Genomic DNA, 23,658 nt, shown 5'->3' on the forward strand with positions numbered 1-23,658 from the left:
GAATTGTAGTTATGTGTTAAAATAGAAAATTAAGCTTCTATATGAATATCTTATATATGCTTTTTAGTCCACTTCTATAGTTTTGCATAATACATTTCAATGAATCTCCAACAAATAGAATATAAAACAGAAACGCCTCTGCATACATGCACTTTGATGATCCTCCCATTGCTTCACTGCCAAGCCTCCTCTTCCCATGTGGTTCACCTCACATTTTACACTCAACAAATCCTGAGTGACTTATTACCAAATCTCACTTTGCCCATTTCACTTTTCAACCTTCCAAACCCATTAGAATGTACGTATCCCTTCTCAATCTCAATCTAATTACTAAACTTCCCGATATACTAGATAAATGAATCCTTAAGCATCTATAAATAATAAAAGAAATGAGAATTCATAATTCCTTATGTACCTTTATTTTTCATCTATCCCTCAACACACCTCACATCCCAGTGACGCCAAATAATTTGATTTATTGTGAAAGCACTGCACTCTCTCCCATATCTGAATCTTCGGGAACTGAAATTCTCTCCTATCTTCTTCAAGACCCACTGAATTGGAATGCTGTTTCCCAGGAAACTTAATTCCTTCATACAGCCCTGGATGCTCATCGCCTTTATTGATGGAACATCCATATTCTAAAAAAAAAAAAAAAAAAAAAAACACCCTGTAGATTCTGAAAACAAAGATCACAACTTCTTTGTTAACTAGTCTATTCCTAGCATCCACTACAGTGACCAACAGTATTGATCAAGAGACTTGGGTCAGGAGGGAATGGAAGAAGAGAGGAAGGGGACTAAACCTAGTTCCATCCTCTTCTCGGTTTCTAAGAGTCCTGTATCCAGCCCTAGTCCTTCCATGGCAATTCAAGTGTTCATCCGGGTGTCTCCTGAACTCCTCTGGGCAGAATGAGCGTGAGTAGGGTGTCTGCTCAGTGTCATACCTCTAATGCCTAGCATCGTATCAAGGGCACAGAACTTTTTCAATGAAATATTTATGTGAATCAATAATATGCATGATGAGAAATCAATTGGGATTGCTATCCCAACTATTTTGTTCACAAATAAAGGCAAAAATCAAAATTATTACTGTAGAAGTCTAATTTCTTCATGTCATAAACTCACAATTTACATGATTGATCATCATGCAATGTTTAAGAACACTAAGGTAATGTTACCTAACTCAGGAGTACATAAGTGACAGACCTTGACAAATATTTATTACTTGGACCCCTCTCCTCCAAAATCCCATGTTTTCAGAAATCTCTCCAAAGAATTTATATAATTATGAAAGAGGAACAGTCAGTACTCAATTCGACAAAAGACAAGATGATCAATAAATTGATCAAAGAATATAGATAATAAAATCAGAATTTAAGTAGAACAAATGTTTCTGTTACAGCTGCAGATAGAATCTGGAATCTGAAGAGTAGCTGTATTCTAGCACCTAGATTAGGAAAAATAGACAAAATGATGTTCTTGTACCTGGAGACTAAATCCCATATGGCAATTGTCTGAATTTAAATTTCTTTCATCAATCCCAAAAGACTCATACAGGCCAACAAAGAAACCAAATAAAAATATAACCATTGCCAAAAGAAAGATTAAAAACTTTTTAAAGGGCTACAGATATTTGCACTTGTTTGCAAAGCTTGAAGGTCTGGGTTCAATTCCCCAATATATACAGCCAGATGCACAAAGTAGTGTATGTGTCTGGTGCTCATTTGCAGTGGCAGTGGGCCCTGGTATGCCCATTCCCTCTTTCACTCTCCTTACAAATAAATAAATGAAATGAAAAAAAATAAAAATAAAAAAAATAAATGTCAAAACCATTAGGTAAGGTCAGATGTGGTGTAATCCTAACACTTGGGTGACTGAGGTAGGAGGCTTACTGTGAATTTGAGGCCATCCTGACACTACAGAGAGAATTCCAGGTCAACTTGGGCTAGAGGGAAGCCCTACATCAAAAAAAAAAAAAAAAAATGGGGCTGGGGAGATGGCTTAGCAGTTAAGGTACTTGCCTGAAAAGCCTAATGACCTAGGTTTGTTTCCCCAGTACCCAGATAAAGCCAGATGCAGTGGCACATGCACCTGGAGCTTGTATGCTGTGGCTAGAGGCCCTGGCACTCACTAGCTCTCTCTCTCTGCTTGCAAATAAATAAATAAAAATATAGCTGGGCATGGTGGCACACACCTTTAATCCCAGCCCTTGGGAGAGACAAAGGTAGGATGATCACCGTGCGTTTGAGGCCACTGTGAGACTACACGGTGAATTCCAGGTCAGCCTGAGCTAGAGAGAGTGCACATGCGTGCACTAGTCAGGTATGGTGGTGCATACTTTAATGCCAGCACTCAGGAGGCAGAGGTAGATGGATTGCTGTGAGTTCTAGGCCATCATGGGCTACAGTGTGAGTTCCAGGTCAGCCTGGGTTAGAGTAAGACTCTGCATTAAAAAAAAAAGGGGGGGCTGGAGAGATGGCTTAGCGGTTAAGCACTCGCCTATGAAGCCTATGGACGCCGGTTCGAGGCTCGGTTCCCCAGGTCCCACGTTAGCCAGATGCACAAAGGGGCGCACGCGTCTGGAGTTCGTTTGCAGAGGCTGGAAGCCCTGGCGCGCCCATTTTCTCTCTCTCCCTCTATCTGTCTTTCTCTCTGTGTCTGTCGCTCTCAAATAAATAAATAAAAAATTAAAAAAAAAAAAAAGCTGGGTGTGGTGGCATACTCCTTTAATCCCAGCACTGGGGAAGCAGAGGTAGGAGGATTCCTGGTAAGTCTAAGGCCAGCCTGAGACAAAGTGAATTCCAGGTCAGCCTGGGCTATAGGGAGAACCTATCTTGAAAAACCAAAAAGAAAAAAAAAAAAGAGAGAGGGAGGGAGAGAGTGAATGAGCTTGAATGGAAGTACCCTGCATGGGTGCCTAAAGCTCCTCACAGAAGACAGGTTATGAAATTATTAAATGAAAGACCTGGGCTGGAGAAATGGCTTAGCAGTTAAGCGCCTGCCTGTGAAGCCCAAGGACCCCAGTTCGAGTTGATTCCCCAGAACCCATATTAGCCAGATGCACAAGGTGGTGCATGCTCCTGGAGTTCGTTTGCAATGGCTGGAAGCCCTGGAGCGCCCATTCTCTCTCTATCTATCTGCCTCTTTCTCTCTCTATCGCTCTCAAATAAGTAAATAAAAATAAACAAAAAATATTTTAAAACGTGTGCCAAAAAAAATATAACCATCACCCACACTTACATTACCATGAAGGAAAAGGAATACTAATATTCCAGGATCAACATGAAAGTAGACAAAGATTCCCAAAGCAACAGAATTGGAAAATAGAAAAGAAATGCCACAATGAAATTATATTGTATAGACTGGCATGCATTAAAAGTTTGGCATACTTGTCCAAGATATGACTTACATTAGTACGTTTGCTTTTGGAAACACTAAATCAAGATGATGAAATCTACTTAAGCATTGTGCCACAGAAAGAAGCATATTCATTAGTAAATAGAAGACCAATATATACACATAGCTCTTTGAAAAGCAGATGAAGCAAATTTCTACTAAGCAGCAAAGTATATTCAATATTGTCAGAAAGTGTGCATATATAATATATATTTATAATATGTATATGCATATAATGAAAAATAAGTAATCACTATTTTAGGAAGGCTAAAGGTCAACATAGAAAGTGTGCTCTTCAAAGACACACACAAACCTACAAATACATGAAACTCTAATTTATGAAGCAGAATTAAATAAGAGGGAAAAGGAAGAGAAAAGAATTCTCAGAGATGCTCAAACTCTAATTAAGTTTAGAATTTAAAACCAAAAGCCAAGAAAAGCATCTGTGACTTATTTTTACCCAGCTCTACATTTACAAGCAGGGTACAAAATATTGGTTTAGCTAATTACAATGTAGGATTTCAACTCTACAGAAGAAAATCCTGCTCCAGCCCCTTCATCTTTAAAGACATTAAATAAAGAGACAAAGGGCGTGGTCTATTATTATGAAACATTCTTCAGAATGACAAAAAAGGAAAATGTCCATTCTCATTTTGAAAAGCAACAATACATAGTGTAAAACAGTACTCATATTCTGTCTTCTTCTTTATGATATGTTAAGTTTGTCTTATAGCCATATTTAATATGCAATGGGAATTACTCAAAGTAAAGCATGTCCTTGAGTCTATTTAGGGAAAATAAGCAAACTGTGCTCTGATTTGGTAATAACAGCCAGATGTGCTTTGAAGTTGAATGTTCCCACTTTGTCATCCACAAGCACCGTGGACTTGCAGCAATCGGTAAACAGTCTGAACACTGGCTTCTTCATGCTCTTGTAGAAGACGTCTTGTTCTCTCATAATATCTTGAGAAAGAATGCCACAGTGAAGAATGCCCAAATCAGAAGATAAAGGGATGTATGTGGAACACTGATGTCTATGAAAATACTATGCAGAAGGCAAAGCTCCAAGTAATTAAACTGCAGCACCATGATTAAATCACACATCTGCATGTCTCTTGTTTAAAGAATGGACCGAATCACGATTAAGTACAGAACAGTGTTAAGCTAGTCAGTGATACAGACATCCTAACGTTCCCCAGTAAAAGCTTTTGATGTTTTATTTGATTAGCATTTTAGCAGGCTTGTTTAATTACAGTTTTCTATCAGTTTGTATTTTTAAATTATTCAGGATTCAGCCAAGCTGCCACAAGCAACTACCCCCTGATAAACAAATGGTTGCCAACTAAAAAAGCTCTATTTCCAGAAAAATTAAAAAGTACTTTATGTGATAAATGAACTGCTTCAGAAAAAAGGACACTCTCAAGCAATATACTCCCAGCAACACAACTAAAATAAATGTTTTAAAATCATATCCTCAATTAGAACACTCTCTGTGTAGCATATAAAAATAATTGGGCCTTCAATGCCAAGTCAATGATGCTTCAGAATTAATTCTATTTAAGTCAACATTTTAATTTTATCTCATCATTATTTTACATGGGTTCTGGGGATCAGAACTCAGGTACTCACACTTAGCTTCACCCACAGAGCAATCTCCCAGTAAGTCAATACTCTAGAACTTAATGTTTTCCTATATGAACTACTACATGTGGAAGCTTATTCACTAGTTTCTCCTAAATATTTAAAAAAGCATTAGTGAGCATGAACAACTAAAGTTGAAAAATACATAAAAACACAGTCCACTGAGACACAGGTAACAACTCTAAAGGGAGAAAATAGAATCAGGCACAATGTCATTTGACTTAGGACACAAGTATACTGCAGTATAGCAGGAAAATACTCTTCTTCTCAGTAAATAGTGTCATCCAGGTGTGGCGTGGTGTGGGGGGGTATAGTAGAAATAAAACTCTCACAAAAAATATACCAAAATCACCTTCAGATGGTTTGTAGATATAAATAGGAATAGTAAAACAATAGAGCTCCTATAAGATACGAAAATATTTTTGGGACCTACTGGGAGACAGAGATTTATTTTGAAAGTCACAAAATTGAACAAACCTTTATAAATAGAAAAATGACTGTGTTAAATTTCAAATTCTGGTAGACACACCAAGAGAATAAAGAAAAGCAAAAAGAAGCAAATACAGGAATTAAAATGAAATGAAGAAAATATTTGGCATATTAAATTCTAAAAAGATAAACTCTCACATACAACAAACAGAAAGGCAGATAACCAACTCAAGAGAAAACTGGCTAATCTGCAAGCAGCCACTGCACTCCCTAGAGGCTATCCAAACTGGCAAAAGGCATGTTAGACAGAAAAAAATACATATTTAAAGGACTCCGTACATCTATGCTACCAACTCTCACGAATGTCTAAAATTTTTTTATTTTAATTTAAAAAAATAACTAATAATGCGAAATTTTAAAGGAAATAAAACACTGTCACACTGTTGATAAGGATGTGAATTGACATACACAGGTAGAAAAACTGCTTGGCAGTGTCTAGTGCATCAGCTCACTTTCTGTGCAGAACAAATCCCCTCAAAACATCATGGCTTCAGGACTGGGAGTGGCTCAATGAGAAGTGTTTGCATTAAAAGCATGAGGATCTAAGAGCAATTCCCTAGGGTGAGGGGAACACAGTTGTAATCCCAGCACTGGGGACGTCAAGAGGAACCCCCGGGGGAGGAGGGGCTCCTGGCCATTCAATCTCAGTCTAGCCAGGCCAATGAGAGGCTCTATCATAAAATAGGTGGACAATACCTGAAAGCAACCCCCTGAGGCTGTCCTTTGGTACATGCACACACATGCACGTACAAGCATGCACATACACACATGCACACATACGCATGCACGTACACACGTGCACGCATGGGTCCGCGCGCACGCGCGCGCACACACACACACACACACACACACACACACACAAAATAACTTTATGACTTAAGATCACAAGCATGTTATTTAGCTTACAATTTCCATGTGTCCACTACACCAGCGTGAAACCTAATTCAGGGTACTAAAGGGAGCAGGTCTCAATAAACCCTACTAGAAGGTCACCCTTAGCAAAAAAGCTGACTGCCCACTTTCTTTGCAGGGAAGAAATAGGGGCACAGATCATTTGACCCATCAGAGAATCAAGAAAGATTTATTCCCGATGCAAGGCAAGAGAAAGATGGAGAGTGAAAAAAGTCATCTTGTTTTTCTTTGAAATGTGTACTGTTCTTTACCCACCAATTCATTTTATAAATTTGCCAACACAAATAGCATGCCCATGTCTACAGTTATAATCTCTTTTCAACACTTAGCACTGTTTCTTGTCTTCCCTTCTCTCTAGGTCACACAGAAGACAACAAAGAAGTTTCCACTGTATTGCTCTTTGCTAGGATCCACTTTCTTTCCCACCTAGCAGTTCCACTGGCGGGTGGAATACGGACTACTGGTCATCGTCGTCGCCAGCACCATCACCTTCATCACCATCCGCTAATTGGGTTAAATGCAGATCTCTGTCCTCAGTATAACGACGGACACATAATACAACCTTTATCAAAGTTAATCACTACTTATTAAGGTATAATCTGGTTTTAATTGCCACCTTTACACACAGATATTTGGGATTTTGTTTTTGATTTTCAAGTAGGGCCATGGAAAGGAAACTACTCTTGATACTATTTTCTTATTTTATTACAACTAAAAATTTCATTTAATGAAATGTCTTTATCTCCTAATTAGGTCAGCTTTATAAATACCCCATGAGTATACAAAAATAAATGCATATGCTACTTTTTTTCTTGGCCTCTGTTCTCTAGCCATACTACTTTTCACTTTTAGAAATTGGCATACCATTTTAAAAACAAAACATTAAATATAGAATTTTTCCCATCTTAATTTTTTAATTTGTTTTCTTTTTTGTTTTGCTTTTTAAGACAGGGTCTTGTTCTGTATCCCAATCTAGCCTCAAACTCATGGCACTCCTCCCACTTCACAACTTCCCAAATTCTGGGATTACAAATGTGAGTCACCATGCCCAGCTACTTTTTTCTAGTTCTTCCAAAAAGTAACTCAATGTGAATGATTTTTGAAATGAAAAAATATATCCAGGGCTGGAGAGATGGCTTAGCAGTTAAGCACTTGCCTGTGAAGCCTAAGGACCCTGGTTGGAGGCTCGATTCCCCAGGACCCACATTAGCCAGATGCACAAGGGGGCGCACACGTCTGGAGTTTATTTGCAGTGGCTGGAGGCCCTGGCATGCCCATTCTCTTTCTCTCTCTCTCTCTCTCTCTCTGTCTGCCTCTTTCTATCTATCACTCTCAAAATTAATAAATAGTAAAAATAAATATTTTTTAAAATCTATATCCATAAACAAAATGTATTAGTTACTCTGATGGGCTTTATGTTTTAGTGGAAATTGAAAAATATTCTTGTTGCTCAGGAATACAAATTTTTACCTTCCTTCAAATAAAAAAAAAAAATACAAAAGAGAGTAACATAATGAACATAATGGTCTCATGTAGTCCAGGCTGGCCTCAAACTTGCTATGTGGCTGACAATGACTTTGAACTCTTAGTCCTCCTGCCTGCACCACCCAAATGCTGGTATTAAAAGTGTGAACCACCATGCAGTTTTATTGAGTGTTGAACACTGAACCCAGGGCATTAAACATGCTAAGCAAGAATTCTACCTACCGAAACACATCCTCAGCCTCCAAAAGTTTATTTTGTTAATCTCTAGTTTAATTCCTTTATCTGAGGACTTTAATTACAGTCTAGTTGCAAGGCTCTGGAAAATGATGCTTGTAATTAGATTGTTTCTGTAGCAATCAACTGATTTTAGATCCATTTACAAGTTCACTCACTCCTTCTGTGAACAATGGTTTTGATATCAGCTCTGTCTTCCAAGTCATTGCAATATTTCTTTTCAGGAGTTGATCTGGGACTAGATAATAAGTTAGTTCATTGAAATTCTGCTATGGGAGACTTCGGCCAAGATGGCGACCGCCTAACTTCCCTGCACATCCTGGGGAAAGAAAGGCAAGGCATTAAGGGTTCTCTGGGTCTTTTAGGGGACAGCAATCTCTAATAGATCGCCAGTGGGAGGGCAAAAAAAAACAGAATTGCTGATTCCCTCACTCTTGGGTAGCCCACCAGTTCCCCAATTCCCCCAAGCAGCTGCTGTACCCACAGTGCCAGCTTCAGAATACCTCTGCACGGACTGTAGGAAAGGGACCCAGGCCAACATAGTTGCCAACAACCTGCCTCACTGCACAGGGCAATGCCCTGCTGCCCCGCCCACACGTGTATTCCAAACACACCTCGAAAGAAGGCTGGGGCTTGTGCTGCTTCACATACAAAAAGTGTTTTCTTCTCCCATTCTTTCCTCTCCCAGGTTTCCTACACATTGGTGCTCAGTCCCAGTGACCCAGAATGCTGAGTTCCCTGCAATCTGAGGCGTGTGTATGTCGAATAGCTCCATGTGACTGAGCACGCTCTCAAAGTAACGAGAAGGGAAAACTACATAAAATGCATCCCCAACATTCTTTGCATAACACAGGTAGCTTCTCCCTATTCTGTGCAAACAGATGGGCCCAAGCCCCTGCAATTGCGCCACAGTGTAGTCCTGAGTAGGGACTGGCCCAAGTGAGACATAAAGAGGAAAGGAAAAAGAGAAAAACACTCTCCTCAAGCTCTTCTTGTTTTCCTAGTCCACTAGCCAAAGCAATGGGCTCCTTTGTGAGTTTTTGCTGTCTAAGCCCACTATGTAATCCCTCAATTTTGCTTACCCTGAAGTCAAAGCTGGAAGTTAGAGAAAAAAAAAAACAAACCTGTAAACAGGCACCAAGGAAACTGTTCTGTCAGCCCTCCTTATGTTTTCCTCCCAGTCATCCTGCTTTGTTTATTTCTCAGCATTCCCAGGAGCTGTTCATAGCCCTTCTGCATTTTCAGTTGTAGGAGAGTTTGGTACAAGAAGTTTATTTCATCATGGACAGCAATGGAAGTTTATCTTTACTTGTAAAAGAAATGATTGTCAACTTCTCAAATAAAACTCTGAATATAGTTCCACATTGCAAAAGTTATAAATATTTTTATGACTTTGTTTGATTTTATGAGTAATGACCACTTAATATGAAAAACTAAGAAATATCAAATGTTAAGAAAATAAGCACTAATATTTTACCACATAAAAATTAAATGAAGTTTCTGAGTAGATATTTCCAGACATTTTTATACTTAACATAGAATTTATCTTACCAAGGTGTTAATATGTATATAACATGCCTCGGTAATTCTTTTTAATTTATATAATTTGTAACAAAATGATACATTTATTAATTTGTGAAAGTTACAAGAAAAAGAGAAGTCAAAAATATGAACATTGGACTGGAGAGATAGCTCAGCATTAAAGGCACTTTGCCTGACAGCACAGGTTCAATCCTCCAGGACCCATGTAAAGCCAGATGCACAAAGTGGTACATGCATTTCGAGTTCATTTGCAGCCACAAGAGGCCCTGGCATACCCATTCTCTCTAAATAATAGGTAATAAATATTTTTAAATATAAACATGTTCAAATCAGTCTTTATTTAAGATTAGGATATATGTTATGGACACTGTCCTTAAACATGATGTAACTGTTGCCTTTGTGAGCTATCAGAAGCTATGATATTTGAGGGAAATCTTCACAAGATTGGGTCCACTTAACTGATTAATTTCTATTGTGGAGGTGAAGAGGTACAGAGTGAAGAGCTCATAAAGTCCTACCATTCACTGGGGATCTTTTTGGAATTAATGCTAGGCTAGAAACCGAAGTAGACACTAGAAAATGTAAAGACCTTCTCTACTCATACATGGACAGAAATACTGTGACATGACTATATTACCAAAAGCAATGCAATCTCCATCAAAATTTGAGTGATATTCTTTAGAGAAATAGGATAGTTCATAAAACTCAAATGGAAACTCAAAACACCCCCAAAAGGCAAAGTTAGTCTGAGAAAAAAGCAATGCTGGAGGAATCATAATACCTTATTTCAAATTATACTACAAAGTAATCAGTCTACATAGCCACAGGCTAAAAAAATATAACAGATAGCCCAGAAATATACCCACACAGCTACAGCCATTATATTCTAATCAGAAGTGCCAAAACTGTATGTTGGAAAAAACACAGTTTCTTCAACAAATGGTGCTAAGAAAACTGGATATCCATATATAGAAGAATGGAACTAGATCTCTATCTCTCACCCCATAGAAAAATCGATTAGATCAAAGATATTCATGTATGACTTGAAACTCTGAACTACTAGAGAAAATCTGAGGGAAAACATTTTAAGATATAGACATAGAGGATCAGGACACAGCTCAGTGGTAAAGTGCTTGCCTAGCATGCCTAAGGTACTAAGTTAATTCTCAGTACTACAAAATAGGGCTGGAGAGATGGCTTAGTGGTTAAGCGCTTGCCTGTGAAGCCTAAGGACCTTGGTTTGAGGCTCGATTCTCCAGGACCCACGTTAGCCTGATGCACAAGGGGGCACATGCGTCTGGAGTTCATTTACAGTGGCTGGAGGCCCTGGAACACCCATTCTCTCTCTCTCTCTCTCTCTCTCTCCCTCTCTGTCTCTCTCTCTCTCTGTTCCTCTCTCTGTTGCTGTCAAATAAATAAATGAAAATAAACAAAAAACTTTAAAAAATAATAATAATAAAAGAGTTTCAGTTCATTAACCAGATACAGGTATAAGCAATTACTTTCTGAATGGGACTCCAATAATTCATGAAATAACAGCAAAATTTGACAGATGGGATTGCATCAAATACAAAGGCTTCTGCACAGCAAATGAACCAATCACCACAGTGCAGAGACAGCCTACAGAGAGATCTTTACCAACAATCCATCTGACACCATAGCAATACCCATAATACACTAAAAACTCAAGGGGTTGACAATATAGCTCAGTGGTAGAGTTCTTGCCTAAAATACACAACATTCTGGATTTGATTCCCATAAGAGCATAAAAATAACAATCAAAAGCACAACAAAAGAATAATCCGAACAATAAATCAATGTATGAATGAACTGAATAGACAGTTCTTAATATTATTACACAAGGCCAATACATGCATGTAAAGCTGTTCAATAGCCTTATCCACCAGGGAAATGCAAATTAAAACTTCACTGAGCCTTTTTCTTTGTTGTTGTTGTTGCTGTTGTTATTGTTGTTGTTGTTGTTTGATGGGACTGAATATGAGGTCTTATGCATGCTAAGCAACCACCCTACCACTGAGCATTCTTTTTACTTTATTCAGACTGACTTTCAACTCACTATAGTAGTCCAGACCACTCTAAAACTTCTGCCTCAAACGCTCAGGCATCTAGGACTGTAGACCTGCACCGAGGCCCAGGCTACTACATTGAGATTCCATTTCAACCCAGTCAAAATGGCCATCATCAAGAAAACACACAATTAATCCTGGTAAGGATGCAAGGTGGCAGGGAAAGGAATACTTGTAAAATGCAACCATTATTGTAGAAATCAGTATTGAGGTCCTCAAACAAAATTACCATATGATCCAGCACTACTATTTTTAGACATATACACAGAGAAATCTAAGTCAAAAAACCATAGAAATGCCTGCACATCCATGTTTATGGTGACACTGTTCACAGTATGATATGCTATATCCTAAATGTCCATAAGCAGGAAAGTAAAAATGTGGTATACATACACAAAGGAATTTTATTCAACAATAAGCATAAAATTATGTCATTTTCAGGAAAATACTTAAGGTCGATGAAATAAGCAAAATTCAAGAAGATGAATACCTGATGTTTTCTCTCATGTGTGGAATCTAGCAAAAAAAAAAAACAACATGAAAACAGAAGGTGTACTACTTAGAAATAGGATGGGAACTTGAGGGAGTAAGGACGGGAGACAAAAGAGGGCAATTAAGTAGTTAATATAGTTAAAATACATCAATCAATCATATATATACACATATATATATACTTATATATGTGCGTATGTCAACATATATATATATGGAGAGAGAAGTGGCTTAATGAAACATTATTTTATACAACTAGTGTATACTAATAGGAAAGGAAATGGGAATATTTGAAATATTCCATCCACCAAATCACAAAAAAATACTTAAAATCACTTTTTAATATTAACAATGTCCAATGATATAATTCATCCTGGAGCTTAGAAAGTCATGTGACATGCATTTAAAATACGTTATGAAAGCTAAAAGACTGTCAAAACCTAAAGGTTAGCTGGGCATGGTGGTGCACACCTTTAATCCCAGCACTTGGAAGGCAGAGGTAGGAGGATCATCATAATTTCGAGGCCACCCAGAGGCTACATATTGAATTCCAGGACAGCCTGAGCTAGAGTGAGACCCTACCTCAAAAAAATAAATAAATAACGGTTAAAAGGCTAAAGATTAACAACATGAGGAATTAAAAATTTCATTTCTAGTTTTTAAAAAATAAATCTCTTCTTGAATTATGTATTGCTAGAAAAATAGCATGTTTCTGGGAAAAGAAAGAATACAGTCTGAGAAAAAAGCACCTTTGACAAATTCTGGGAAATTTAAATTCTAGAGCATCAAATGCATCAGAATGAAGATACTGACAACAATGTTAGCAGTCAATTAACTGACAGAGAGCCAGAATTTCCATCTCTCAGACGCAAACTTAGGTGTCCTTCAACTAGTCACTGGGCAAGAAAAATTTCCTTTCTACCTTTGACATCTTCTCAGAAACCACACTAACACACTGCACTATAAACACTGGAAGAATAACTGGCTTCCTTTCTCCATGTCTACTCACAACCCAAAGCAGCTTGTATATCACCAACCTGACCTGCCTACAACGTTACTTTCATTAAAGACCATGATGACTATCTGGGAAATGGACAACCGATATGCTGCTCTTTGACACTGAAGCAAACCTTGTGGACAGTAACAAAGTTGTAATGGAACCTAAGAAAGGAACAAACATGAGGAAGGATATTCATGTGAGGAATATTCTTGCACAATTACTTATATCACTAACAAACTGAGAGCAACTTAGCTATTCAATAAAAACAAAATACTTAAATTTTTATCTATTCAAAAGAAACAACGGAATGTTACCTTTAATGGTCATATTTATAAAATTCTTAAAAACATATGAAATTTGGAAGTGGACATCAAGGACAATCCTTGTGAATTCAAGGCCAACCTGGGCTACAGAGTGAATTCTAAGTCAGCATGAGATGCCAAGTCAAAAATAAAAATTAAAAGCAAAATCAAGAAAGAGGGATAGAGAGATAACTTAATGGTTAAGGTGTTTTTCTGCAAAGCCTATGGACCTACGTTTGATTACCCAGTACTGACATGAACCAGATGCACAAGGTGGCACATATGTCTGGAGTTTGTTTGCAGTGGCTGGAGGCCCTGGTATGCCTTTCATAAAATCATACAGAAAAAAATGATATATTTAGGTTAAATATCTCCGACTTGGCATGTTTTGGACAAGATTATGTTAGATTATTAAGTGTTTCAGATTTTTGTAGTATTTGCATAGACTTTATCAATTGAGCATGCTTAACCTAAAATCCAAAATGTTCCAAAATTGAAGGTTTTGAGTGCTAATTGTGTTCAAAACTTTCTATTTTAGGAACATTTCAGCTTAGATTTTTCAGATAAAGAATGTTCAACCCATATAACAAAAATATTAACACATCTCTATGTTAAGATTTTGAAACAATTTTATTCCTTTAATTTTGTAGTTTCAAATTATAAATTCTTTTTACAGTACTGATATATAAATTCTAACATATTAAAATTATGATGAAAATATTTTTACATCCTTTTCAGTTTCCTCACAGCACTTGTGGTAGTTGTGAATGGCCCCCAATATACTCTGGATTTTGTTAGTTTGTAATTTAGATTTATAGCTAGCTGGGTGAAGGAGGTGTCATTGGGTAAATGTTAAGAGTCCAGCGCTAAGGTGTGGTGGTGGATTTGAAATTCAAGTCTGAAGATAGGTAAAGTGCCTGAGCTCCACCTGGAGCTCCTGAAGTGGGCTGTGTGTTGTGGCTTTGAGGTTTGGGCTTGTGACCCCTCTCTCCCTCCCTCCCTCTCTTCTTCTCCCTCCCTCCCTTCCTTCCCCCCCCTCTCTCTCTAGCTCTATCTCTCTCTCCCCCCCCCTCTCTCCTTGGTCCTTTAAGAGGGGGCCAGCTTCTTTTGGAACTTCCCCTGGATCTGTAGGCTTCAATAAATATCCCTTCCTCCATAACTGTGCCTGGTCTGGAAGTTCCTCTCAGCGAACCTGAAGCTGTCTACCATAGCACTGAAACATCTTTTTGAAAATGTTTTATTATTATTATTAACAGCATATTTTGCATGGATACATTATGTGTTGGCGTCCTCTTTTTCCTCGGCCCTGCCCCCATTCCATTGGGGGGTGCTCCTCAGTGGGGTTGCAGGTATTCCCCATGGGGATGTGGTTTATGCGTTGGGGGAGCAGCAGTCAGTTATTTTTGATATCTTGTTTAAGTAACAGGAGGGGAAAACCCTCCAGAGCTAACTAGAGCCTGAACTTGGAAAGTAAGCTTCTCAGCTTAGCACCATAGTGCAACCCAGCCTGACTGAAGCCAAACAACCAATTGGAATGGGTCACAACTACGACCAAATCTTTCTTTATGCCTACTTCTGCCTTGAATTCCTTCTTCCCCTTATGTCTACCTATTAAACATTTCCATGACCCTCAGCTTTTATGAGATTATACAGGAAGACATGGAAAGAAATGGAGCCCTTGTAGCCACCCGCCATCCCACTCATTCTGAACACAGGAGTGCCACTATGCACTTATTCTGGCTCCAAGGGATCTGTAACACCCTTTAAAAATGGAATGGTCAGTGTCAGAGAAAGCTTTCTGATGTCTAGAGTTGAAAAGGGAGGCTCCCTGGTGATAAGACCCCTCCTAGTTAAAGACAACATCTTGTTTTACAAATAAAAGGACACAACTAAGCCGAACAGTGTAAAGAAACATGACACAACTGATAAAGTTACAAGATAAAGTGGAAGGAGTATCTCTCCTCTCATGAGACACCTGTGCTCAAATACCACAAAGCCCCACTCCACGGGCAGTTGTTCACACTCTCTGCTGAACACGTCTCCTTTCTGACTTTGAGCTTGGAAAACATAACTTCCTTTCTCCTCTCATGGTAGCTCCAAAGATCTCCAGCTTGCCTGTTGTTCAGGGCACTTTTTCTCTCCATAACTCCAAGTCATCACCCTTAAGTTCCCTTCTACACCATTTTAAAATTGTTTTATCTACAAGACCAAGAACCTAAAAAATAATTCTGTGTCCCATGGTGACACTTGTACATGAAAGTTACTATCCATAATGGCTGCTCATTCATTAAATTTCCTGAATTACATTTTTGCATTAAACTGGATGACATTTTTCATGTTCTTCATCCTTCCTCTCCCCTCTCTCAGTTTAGTCACAGACCACATCATACATCTTGAATGATAAAACAACACATGATGACGATGGCTCTGTAAGATTAAAATTGAGCTTAAGAATCTACTTTACCCACTGATGTCAGAGGTACCATACTGTTTGATCACTGCCTTACCAGAGGGTAGAGGAAGGGAAGGGGCAAAGGAGGGAGAGAGGAAAGAAACTTACTGTAAAATATCTGCTACAATATTCCTGTAGCATCCTCACACATCTCTTGTTTTGCTGCCTATCTTGATTAGATTACTATACTATCTATGTTTGTGCACACTTTGTGACGTTAACAAAAGGCAATCACCTTATGACATATTTCTCAAAATGGACTCCCATTATTAAATGAAATATGACTGTACTTTCCATGTAACTCATTTTGATATTTTATGATACTGATCTTCATTAGTATTTAACTATTTTATGTACATCTTATTTCAACATAAAAAATTAGCTTATCAAAGCTAGAAATATTTTAATATTGCTTTGCAATGCTATTACTCCTTCCCATACTTAAAGACCTTTCAAGGCCATACGAGTAGTAAATGTTTAATGTCCAATGTTCACTGAATAAATCAGTTCAGATATTTTCTACATACAATATGATTCCCCCACATCCATACATACATAAAACAAACACTAGTTTACCCCAAGATTCCAACTGTTAAGGCGAGCTTCAATGTCACTGTCATCCAAACAAACAGGAGACTTTTTTGAATGAACTTCCTGAAATACAAACAACAAATGGGAAGGAAAAGAGGAAAGAAATAAAGGGGGAAACAATGAGAGGAAAGGGAAGAAGAGGAAAAGAAAATAAGGAAGAATACAAAGAAGACAAAATATATGTCATTCTGAGTAATGAGGATTTTGTACACTTACTTGGTAATGCTATGTTACCCTCAGAGGAAAGGATTATGTTACATCTAAGCTAGAGCTCTCCATTCTAACTAATGACTGTTTATTATAGCTGCTGAGGGCTATGAGATGCCTTAACAATATATTCACAAAGTAACTAGATTTCCAAAAAAATCAAAAGAATATTTTGAAAATTAATCCAGTCTCTTCCCTTTAAGTTCTTTTACAAAAAGTTTTAATTGTGGTATACCACAGAAGCTTGAAAGGGGTAAAGGGAACACTTGAAAAGATGAATTATTTACTCTCCTTAAAATTAGTTAACAGGAAAGTTTTATGTTGATGTCCAAGAAGCTCTTTGTTCTTAAATTAATTCTCATTCATACACTGAATAAAAGAACTAAGCTTTGGATTCCCATTATGAAAACACAATTATGGTGACTCTTTCCTTTTTATAAAGTAAAAATTTCATGTTTTTTTCTTCCTACATAATTTATATTACACATTTATCAAGCAGATTAAAGCTAATTAACTAAAATAAAACCTAAGATCTGTGCCCAGAAATGAACAATGATCTTAGAGCTATTAAATTCAGGAAGGAATATATGTGTAATGAAGTTTTCCTGAAAAAAACAAGTTTTGTTGATATACATTTGTATAGTTTTAGAAAGGCTCATTACAAATATATATATATATATATATATGTATATATATATTATGTATGGTTACTTAAACTGAAATGCAGTGAGGAACAGAAATGCACTAAATATTCTATATATTTTACTCATTTCATTAATTTCTATTCAACAAAATGTTCAGTTGCTATTATTTGTGTGTTTGTGTATGGACATGTGTGCATGCAGATGCATGTACATGTGTGTGTGTGTGTGTGTGTGTACACAAGCGCCCCTCATGCATGCAGAGGCCAAGGTACAAGCTCAGGTGTCATCTTCAGGGTTTCAGGGCCTGAAACTTACCAAGTAGACTGGACTAGCTATCTAGCAAGCCCCAGGGATCTTCCTGTCTCTGTCTCCCCAACACTGGAATTACAGATACAAGTCACCACACCTGGAGTTTTCTATGTGGGTTCTGAAGACTGAACTCAGATTTCATGCTTGCAAGGCTGAGCTATTTCCGCAGTCCAAGTTTCTATTGTTTCTATGTTACTAAAAGTCACTATGGGCAGTCCTTACTTTTTGGCATGTGTGTAGTACATAGAGTGTGTGTGCAGGCAGGCAAGTGCCACAAGAATCACTTTCAGGTGTTAGTCCTCACCTTCCACCTCTTTAGAAGCAGGGTCTCACATCGTTCACTGCTGCTATTGCCAGGATAGTTCACTATAAACTAATCCCAGTTTATTCTTAATTTTAGGATTACTGAGTATTTAATAACTTGATCAGTATATTGAATAAACAGAGAAAAATAACTAAAAGACAAGATGTTTCAAAGATGAATGGACCAGCATACTTCTGAACCACTGAGTGGTGGAAATATGCCACTATCTTTGATACCAGGATAGTCACTAAAACTTTTAGACTTTAGTCAATGTTCTTAAGTGCTAGTTGGAACTTTGCCAATATGCAAACAGAACATTGTGGAGCTATTTTAAAACAGCATACAAAAACAAACAAAAGTAAAACCCGATCTTACACAAATCTTTGGAGTAATATTCTGACCATCTTCTCTGTAAGTTGGACTCACAGAATGCGACTGAATCGGGAGTTTCTCGGTGAACTCCTCTCTGCTGAGAGAGCAAAAGAGTGGCAATCAAAATCTGGAGAATTCAGAGGACAGAGAATATCCAAATCTAGGATTACCAATGAGATAGTAGTTTATATTGATAATGACGATTTAATAGCAGAAAAATACATACAAATAACTCTTTGTAATTCTCACATTTTATTACATTTACATTAAATCATAAGTAAAATCTCACATAAATGCCACTAACTTGCTTACAAACAAATGCTATTTTCAAGTGGAACTATAATAGACTATACACTTTTGAATCATTTTTCCTTCTAGTTATAGGAAGAGAGACAATGGAGGATATATTTTGAGAGGAATCATTGTCTTAAGAAAGTTACCACATCTTGTTATAGTCAAGATGAAACCTTAAAATATATTAAATAACAAAACTTTCTTGTAGCTTAACATTGCAATGAATTTGAAACCAGGTTAGAAAGCACAAACAGGGCTGGAGAGATGGCTTAACGGTTAAGTGCTTGCCTGTAAAGCCTAAGGACCCTGGTTCAAGGCTCGATTCCCCAGGACCCACGTTAGTCAAATGCACAAGGGGGTACAGGCGTCTGGAGTTCACTTGCAGTGGCTGGAGGCCCTGGCGCGCCCATTCTCTCTATCTGCCTTTCTCTCTCTGCCACTCTCTAATAAATAAATAAAAATAAACAAAAAAAGAAAGCACAGAACCTAAAGCTTTTGGTTAAAAATATATACCATGTTTAATCAGGTAAAATGTTATCAAGCCCAGAAGTAGGATATTATTTTATTTATTTATTTATTATTTTTATTTTGGGGGTTTTTTTTGAGGTAGGGTCTCACTCTGGCTCAGGCTGACCTGGAATTCACTATGTAGTCTCAGGGTGGCCTCGAATTCACGAAGACCCTCCTACCTCTGCTTCACGAGCCTGGGGTTAAAGGTGTGCACCACCACGCCCAGCTAGGAAATTATTTTAGATAGATTTTATTGAAGACTTCTCACTACTATAAAATAGCAAATAAAATACCACTATCAAATATACTTCTTTAGCCCAGAGTTTCTCTTACATGTTTAACTTGAAGTTCCATAATTATGAATATACCTATGCCCTAAATAGCTGCTTCAATTGAAACAGCTAATATGGCATAAACCACACACCACAGTCTTGTTGTTAACACTTACAATCACCCCACCCAAATGCAGTCTGAAGCAAGATCATGAATTCCATAAGCAAACAATTCATAATTTTATTGCAGTATAGTTTTATAATCATTCTGTTTCATTAGGTTTTATTGTTAATACCTTGCTATGCCTAATTCATAAGTTAAATTTCTCGCTGGTGTGTGGCTAAGTGAAGAAAATAGTCCATGTAGGGTTGAGTGCCATGTACTTTCTTGGAACTTATCTCAGATAAACAAGGCAGTCTCTGCATAATTAATTAGTCACTTTCAAACACAAACCATTTCAGGATTCCTTCAGAAATTGTAAGCCACTAAAATATACAAAAGATAATCTACTAGCTCAGAAAAACAAAAATCCTAAAATAATGTGGGTTTTGGTAATATCACCAATGGAGTAATATTCTTTGTATTGGTTATTAAGCAATGTAGAATGTATGGACAAGATGTTCTAAAGACAACTACTGATGTTTTTATACTCCTTTATGTCAAAGCTAATGAAAAAATACACAAAATAATATGTTAAGGATACCTTCATTAGTCACAGGCTTAAGCTGATATAGGCATTTAAAACTAGTATTATAGGAAAAGCAACCTAATATACTGAGCAATGGCCTATTCTTCTTTAAGAATTAACTAAACAATCATAAAAAAGAGCCTTACTTAAAATTTGAAAGTGTTTAATATTAAAAGCAATTCTCATAGAAAATATTAATAAAAAGAGGCCTTAAACATTTATCTATTCATTGCACAAGATGCATAAAAGCAATGCTCCATTAATTCACAAATAGCTGCCCTCTGTCCTGATCATGTCTTTCCTATCAGAGTAAATTTTCTGTAAGTTACGAGATCCTAGTCCAAATTTGTCATTATATTTCAATCAACTACAAGCTGTTTTTTATTCAACCTGAAAGTACTCAAAGTAAGGCTGCCCCTTCAACACTCGAGGAAGTCATCTGTCTCTTCCTTAGATGCTGTCACAGAATTGCTAGAGACTATTTTGTTAAATTTATTTTTGTTTATTTTTATTTATTTGAGAGTGACAGACAGAAAGAGACAGACAGAGAGAGAGAGAGAGAGAGAGAGAGGGAGGGAGAGAGAATGGGCGCACCAAGGCCTCCAGCCACTGCAGAGGAACTCCAGACAAATGTGCCCCTTGTGCATCTGGCTAACGTGGGTCCTGGTGAGTTGAGCCTTGAATCATGGCCCTTAGGCTTCTCAGGCAAGAGCTTAACAGCTAAGCCATCTCTCCAGACTGCTAGAGGCTATTCTAATGGTGCTACTTACACTGGCTCCACAGACCCACTCGTCCCTGGTCACTTCGGCTTCATGCTAACCTTCAGCAGCTTCTCCCTCTATGCACACACACATGCTATGATCCAGGGCTCTGTGCTTCAACTCAGCTCCTCTCATTTTATCTGCTTTAGCTTCTTTTCCTGGGTAACCCAATACACTGGCATATTCTAAATATGGAGAAGCTTTGCTCACCAAGTCTTCAAGCCCATACCAAATCAGTCTCTGAGCCTCCAAATGCATTACAAGGAAAGCACAAATAAGGCAGAAGTCACTTCTTGTGAAAGCAACAGAGCCAACCAAAGGAAGAGGTCAACCTCCTGGCTAAAATCTGGCTGGCACAAGCAAAATAGGATATTAGACACAAAAATTTCATTTTATGCCATGAGTCTGTCTTCATCTTGAAAAATAATTAACTTGATCTCTTAAGTGTGTAGAAAGACAGTCTCAAATTGAGAATGATGAAGTTAGTGGGTAGAGGGCACAGTGCAACAATGGGTGGGAGAGAACCAACCCCAAAAGCCTCTTGACGGTAACAAGTGCTGCCTGCCACACAAACACCACATCCTGACATGTACACAGTCTACAATAGGTACATGGGACAGGATCCCAGGAGCTCATGACGGAGAGTACACGTACCAATTAGAAAATGGGATGTGGGGCTATATCCAGATCAGGGTGCCAAAACTAACAGAAAAAAAAATTCAATACCACAGTAAAACTCCCTGCTATGCTTTTTATTATTATTGAGCAGGAAAACTAGAAGAACCACATACTTTCCCTTTCAAAACTCTTTAGGTATCCATATTGACTTGAAACACTGGAGAAATAGAATAAAGCTTTCATGTATAGAGGTAAGCAATGAGACATGTGATAGGATTTAACCCGAGGCCTTCACTTCTCCCATGGACATGAAAATACAACAACACGGACCAAATCCCATTGTGAGGTATCCAGGATCCAGACAAGAGGCTCCTGTACCACATAACGCTGATTGTACTGAAGCAGGTAAGACGGTCCTGCACCACATGCAAGAATAAAGCAGATTGCAATAAAGCAAGGAAGGAGTAACATCTGTGCCATCCTCTTCCAATCATCCTTTCTCTTTCTCTCAACATGATTGGGAGGATATATGCAGTTCCCAGATTCTTTTAGGGAGGAAATAAGAGGGAAGGACTATACATCCAGGTGCCACCTAAGAGTTTGATTTCTGTCTCACATAAATCTGAGCTTGGAAAGAAAAGGTCCCAGGGAACCTGGGAATGGCTGAAAATAAAAGATAAGACCATAGACACCACAGCCTATGGCCACAGGACGCAGAGTGACCATGCTGGAAGTGAGAAGGAATCAAGTTTCTTTCTGGCTAGCCTTCATAGCACTACAAAATGTTGTGGGAGCTGCTGGAGCATAACAGTTGCCAACAGAGTGAATTAAACAGGAGATCCTTCCAGATACAAAATCAAGCAGCCAAGCAAAAGTACACACTTGTACAATAGTGGCACACAGCAAAGGCAGGTAACCAACTGCTCAGATTGGACATGAGACTTGCTCAGTGGGGGAAAACTCTTATCTCACTCTGGGAACCAAACCAGATCCTCTTGGACAGGAAACCAAGAGAACCTCCATTGCTCTTTAACAAAGAAGACTGGACATAAATATCAATAATTCTTTCTAATAATCTAATAATCCTTTAATCCAAACTGCTGTCACTTTTAGTTGAACATGTTCTATGTTACAGATGGTAGAGAATACTGGGAAGAACCAGGATATATCAATACATCAAAAATAGCCAACTGTCACTAGCTGGGCGTGGGGGCACACACCTTTAGTCCCAGCACTCGGAAGGCAGAGGTAGGAAAATCACCATGAGTCTGAGGCCAACCTGAGACTACACAGTGAATTCTAGGTCAGCCTGGGCTAGAGTGAGACCCTACCTCAAAATATATATACATATAAAATGAAAAAGCCAACTATCCACCACAAGGTGGGACACCTCCACCTCATTTGCCTGGACCTAGAAGCCATTGCCGAGGCAGTGGTAACATGAGCGCCGCTTTCATGGCTAGCCTGAAAACCAGCTCCAGGAAGATGGTGACAGACACTGCGCTCACTTAAACCTCACCAAAATAGTGACCTACAGGCTATAACGAACTCACTACTAAACCAGATCTCCATCATGCCTGCCGGGACTCAGGGAATGTAGTAGAAAGAGGAAGGAAAGATTGTAAGAGCCTCAGCGTAGGTAGGAATATCCTAAGGCACCATGTGTTCCTCACCCCCCAGAAACTGACTGACGCTGCTTGGTCCCCACAGTGAATATGAAAACCCCACTGAAGAAGATCCTCTGCAGAATTGGGGTGGGGGGAGGGAATATGAGTACAGCCTTTTATAAAAAAATCAATTACCTACACACACACACACACACACACACACACACACACACACACACATATACATACATATAGGGAGAGAGTGTGTCGGAGATATGAATGAGTCCTTTATCGTCCTTGTTTGCATTTATTTTTATTTTTCAACTGTTCATTTACAACTTTCATGCATATATGCAATGTACCCTGATCATGATATCTTCCCACCACTCTCCTTTGTTTCCACTTCCCTATCCCTTTCCCCCTCCACTGAACTCCAAACTAATCTT

The 23,658-nt window shown here is 38.2% G+C and overlaps 1 protein-coding gene across 8 annotated transcripts in view; it reads right to left on the reverse strand.

The window, feature by feature from the left end:
- The window catches only part of Cep112 (centrosomal protein 112), a 471,814-nt gene that overhangs the window by 397,744 nt on the left and 50,412 nt on the right, over nucleotides 1–23,658 (reverse strand). For 6 of the 8 annotated variants that reach the window (XM_045157993.1, XM_045157994.1, XM_045157992.1 and 3 more), the window contains 2 exons: nucleotides 18,465–18,558; nucleotides 16,611–16,688 (listed from right to left, as the gene is read on the reverse strand). In XM_045157993.1, the coding sequence (XP_045013928.1) occupies nucleotides 16,611–16,688; nucleotides 18,465–18,558 (172 nt within the window). The remainder of the gene's footprint in view (nucleotides 1–16,610; nucleotides 16,689–18,464; nucleotides 18,559–23,658) is intronic. The other 2 variants (XM_045157990.1, XM_045157991.1) reach the window with 1 other exon arrangement.

This window comes from Jaculus jaculus, chromosome 9 (genome assembly GCF_020740685.1).
Source record: "Jaculus jaculus isolate mJacJac1 chromosome 9, mJacJac1.mat.Y.cur, whole genome shotgun sequence".
In the NCBI taxonomy this organism is placed as follows: Eukaryota; Metazoa; Chordata; class Mammalia; order Rodentia; family Dipodidae; genus Jaculus; species Jaculus jaculus.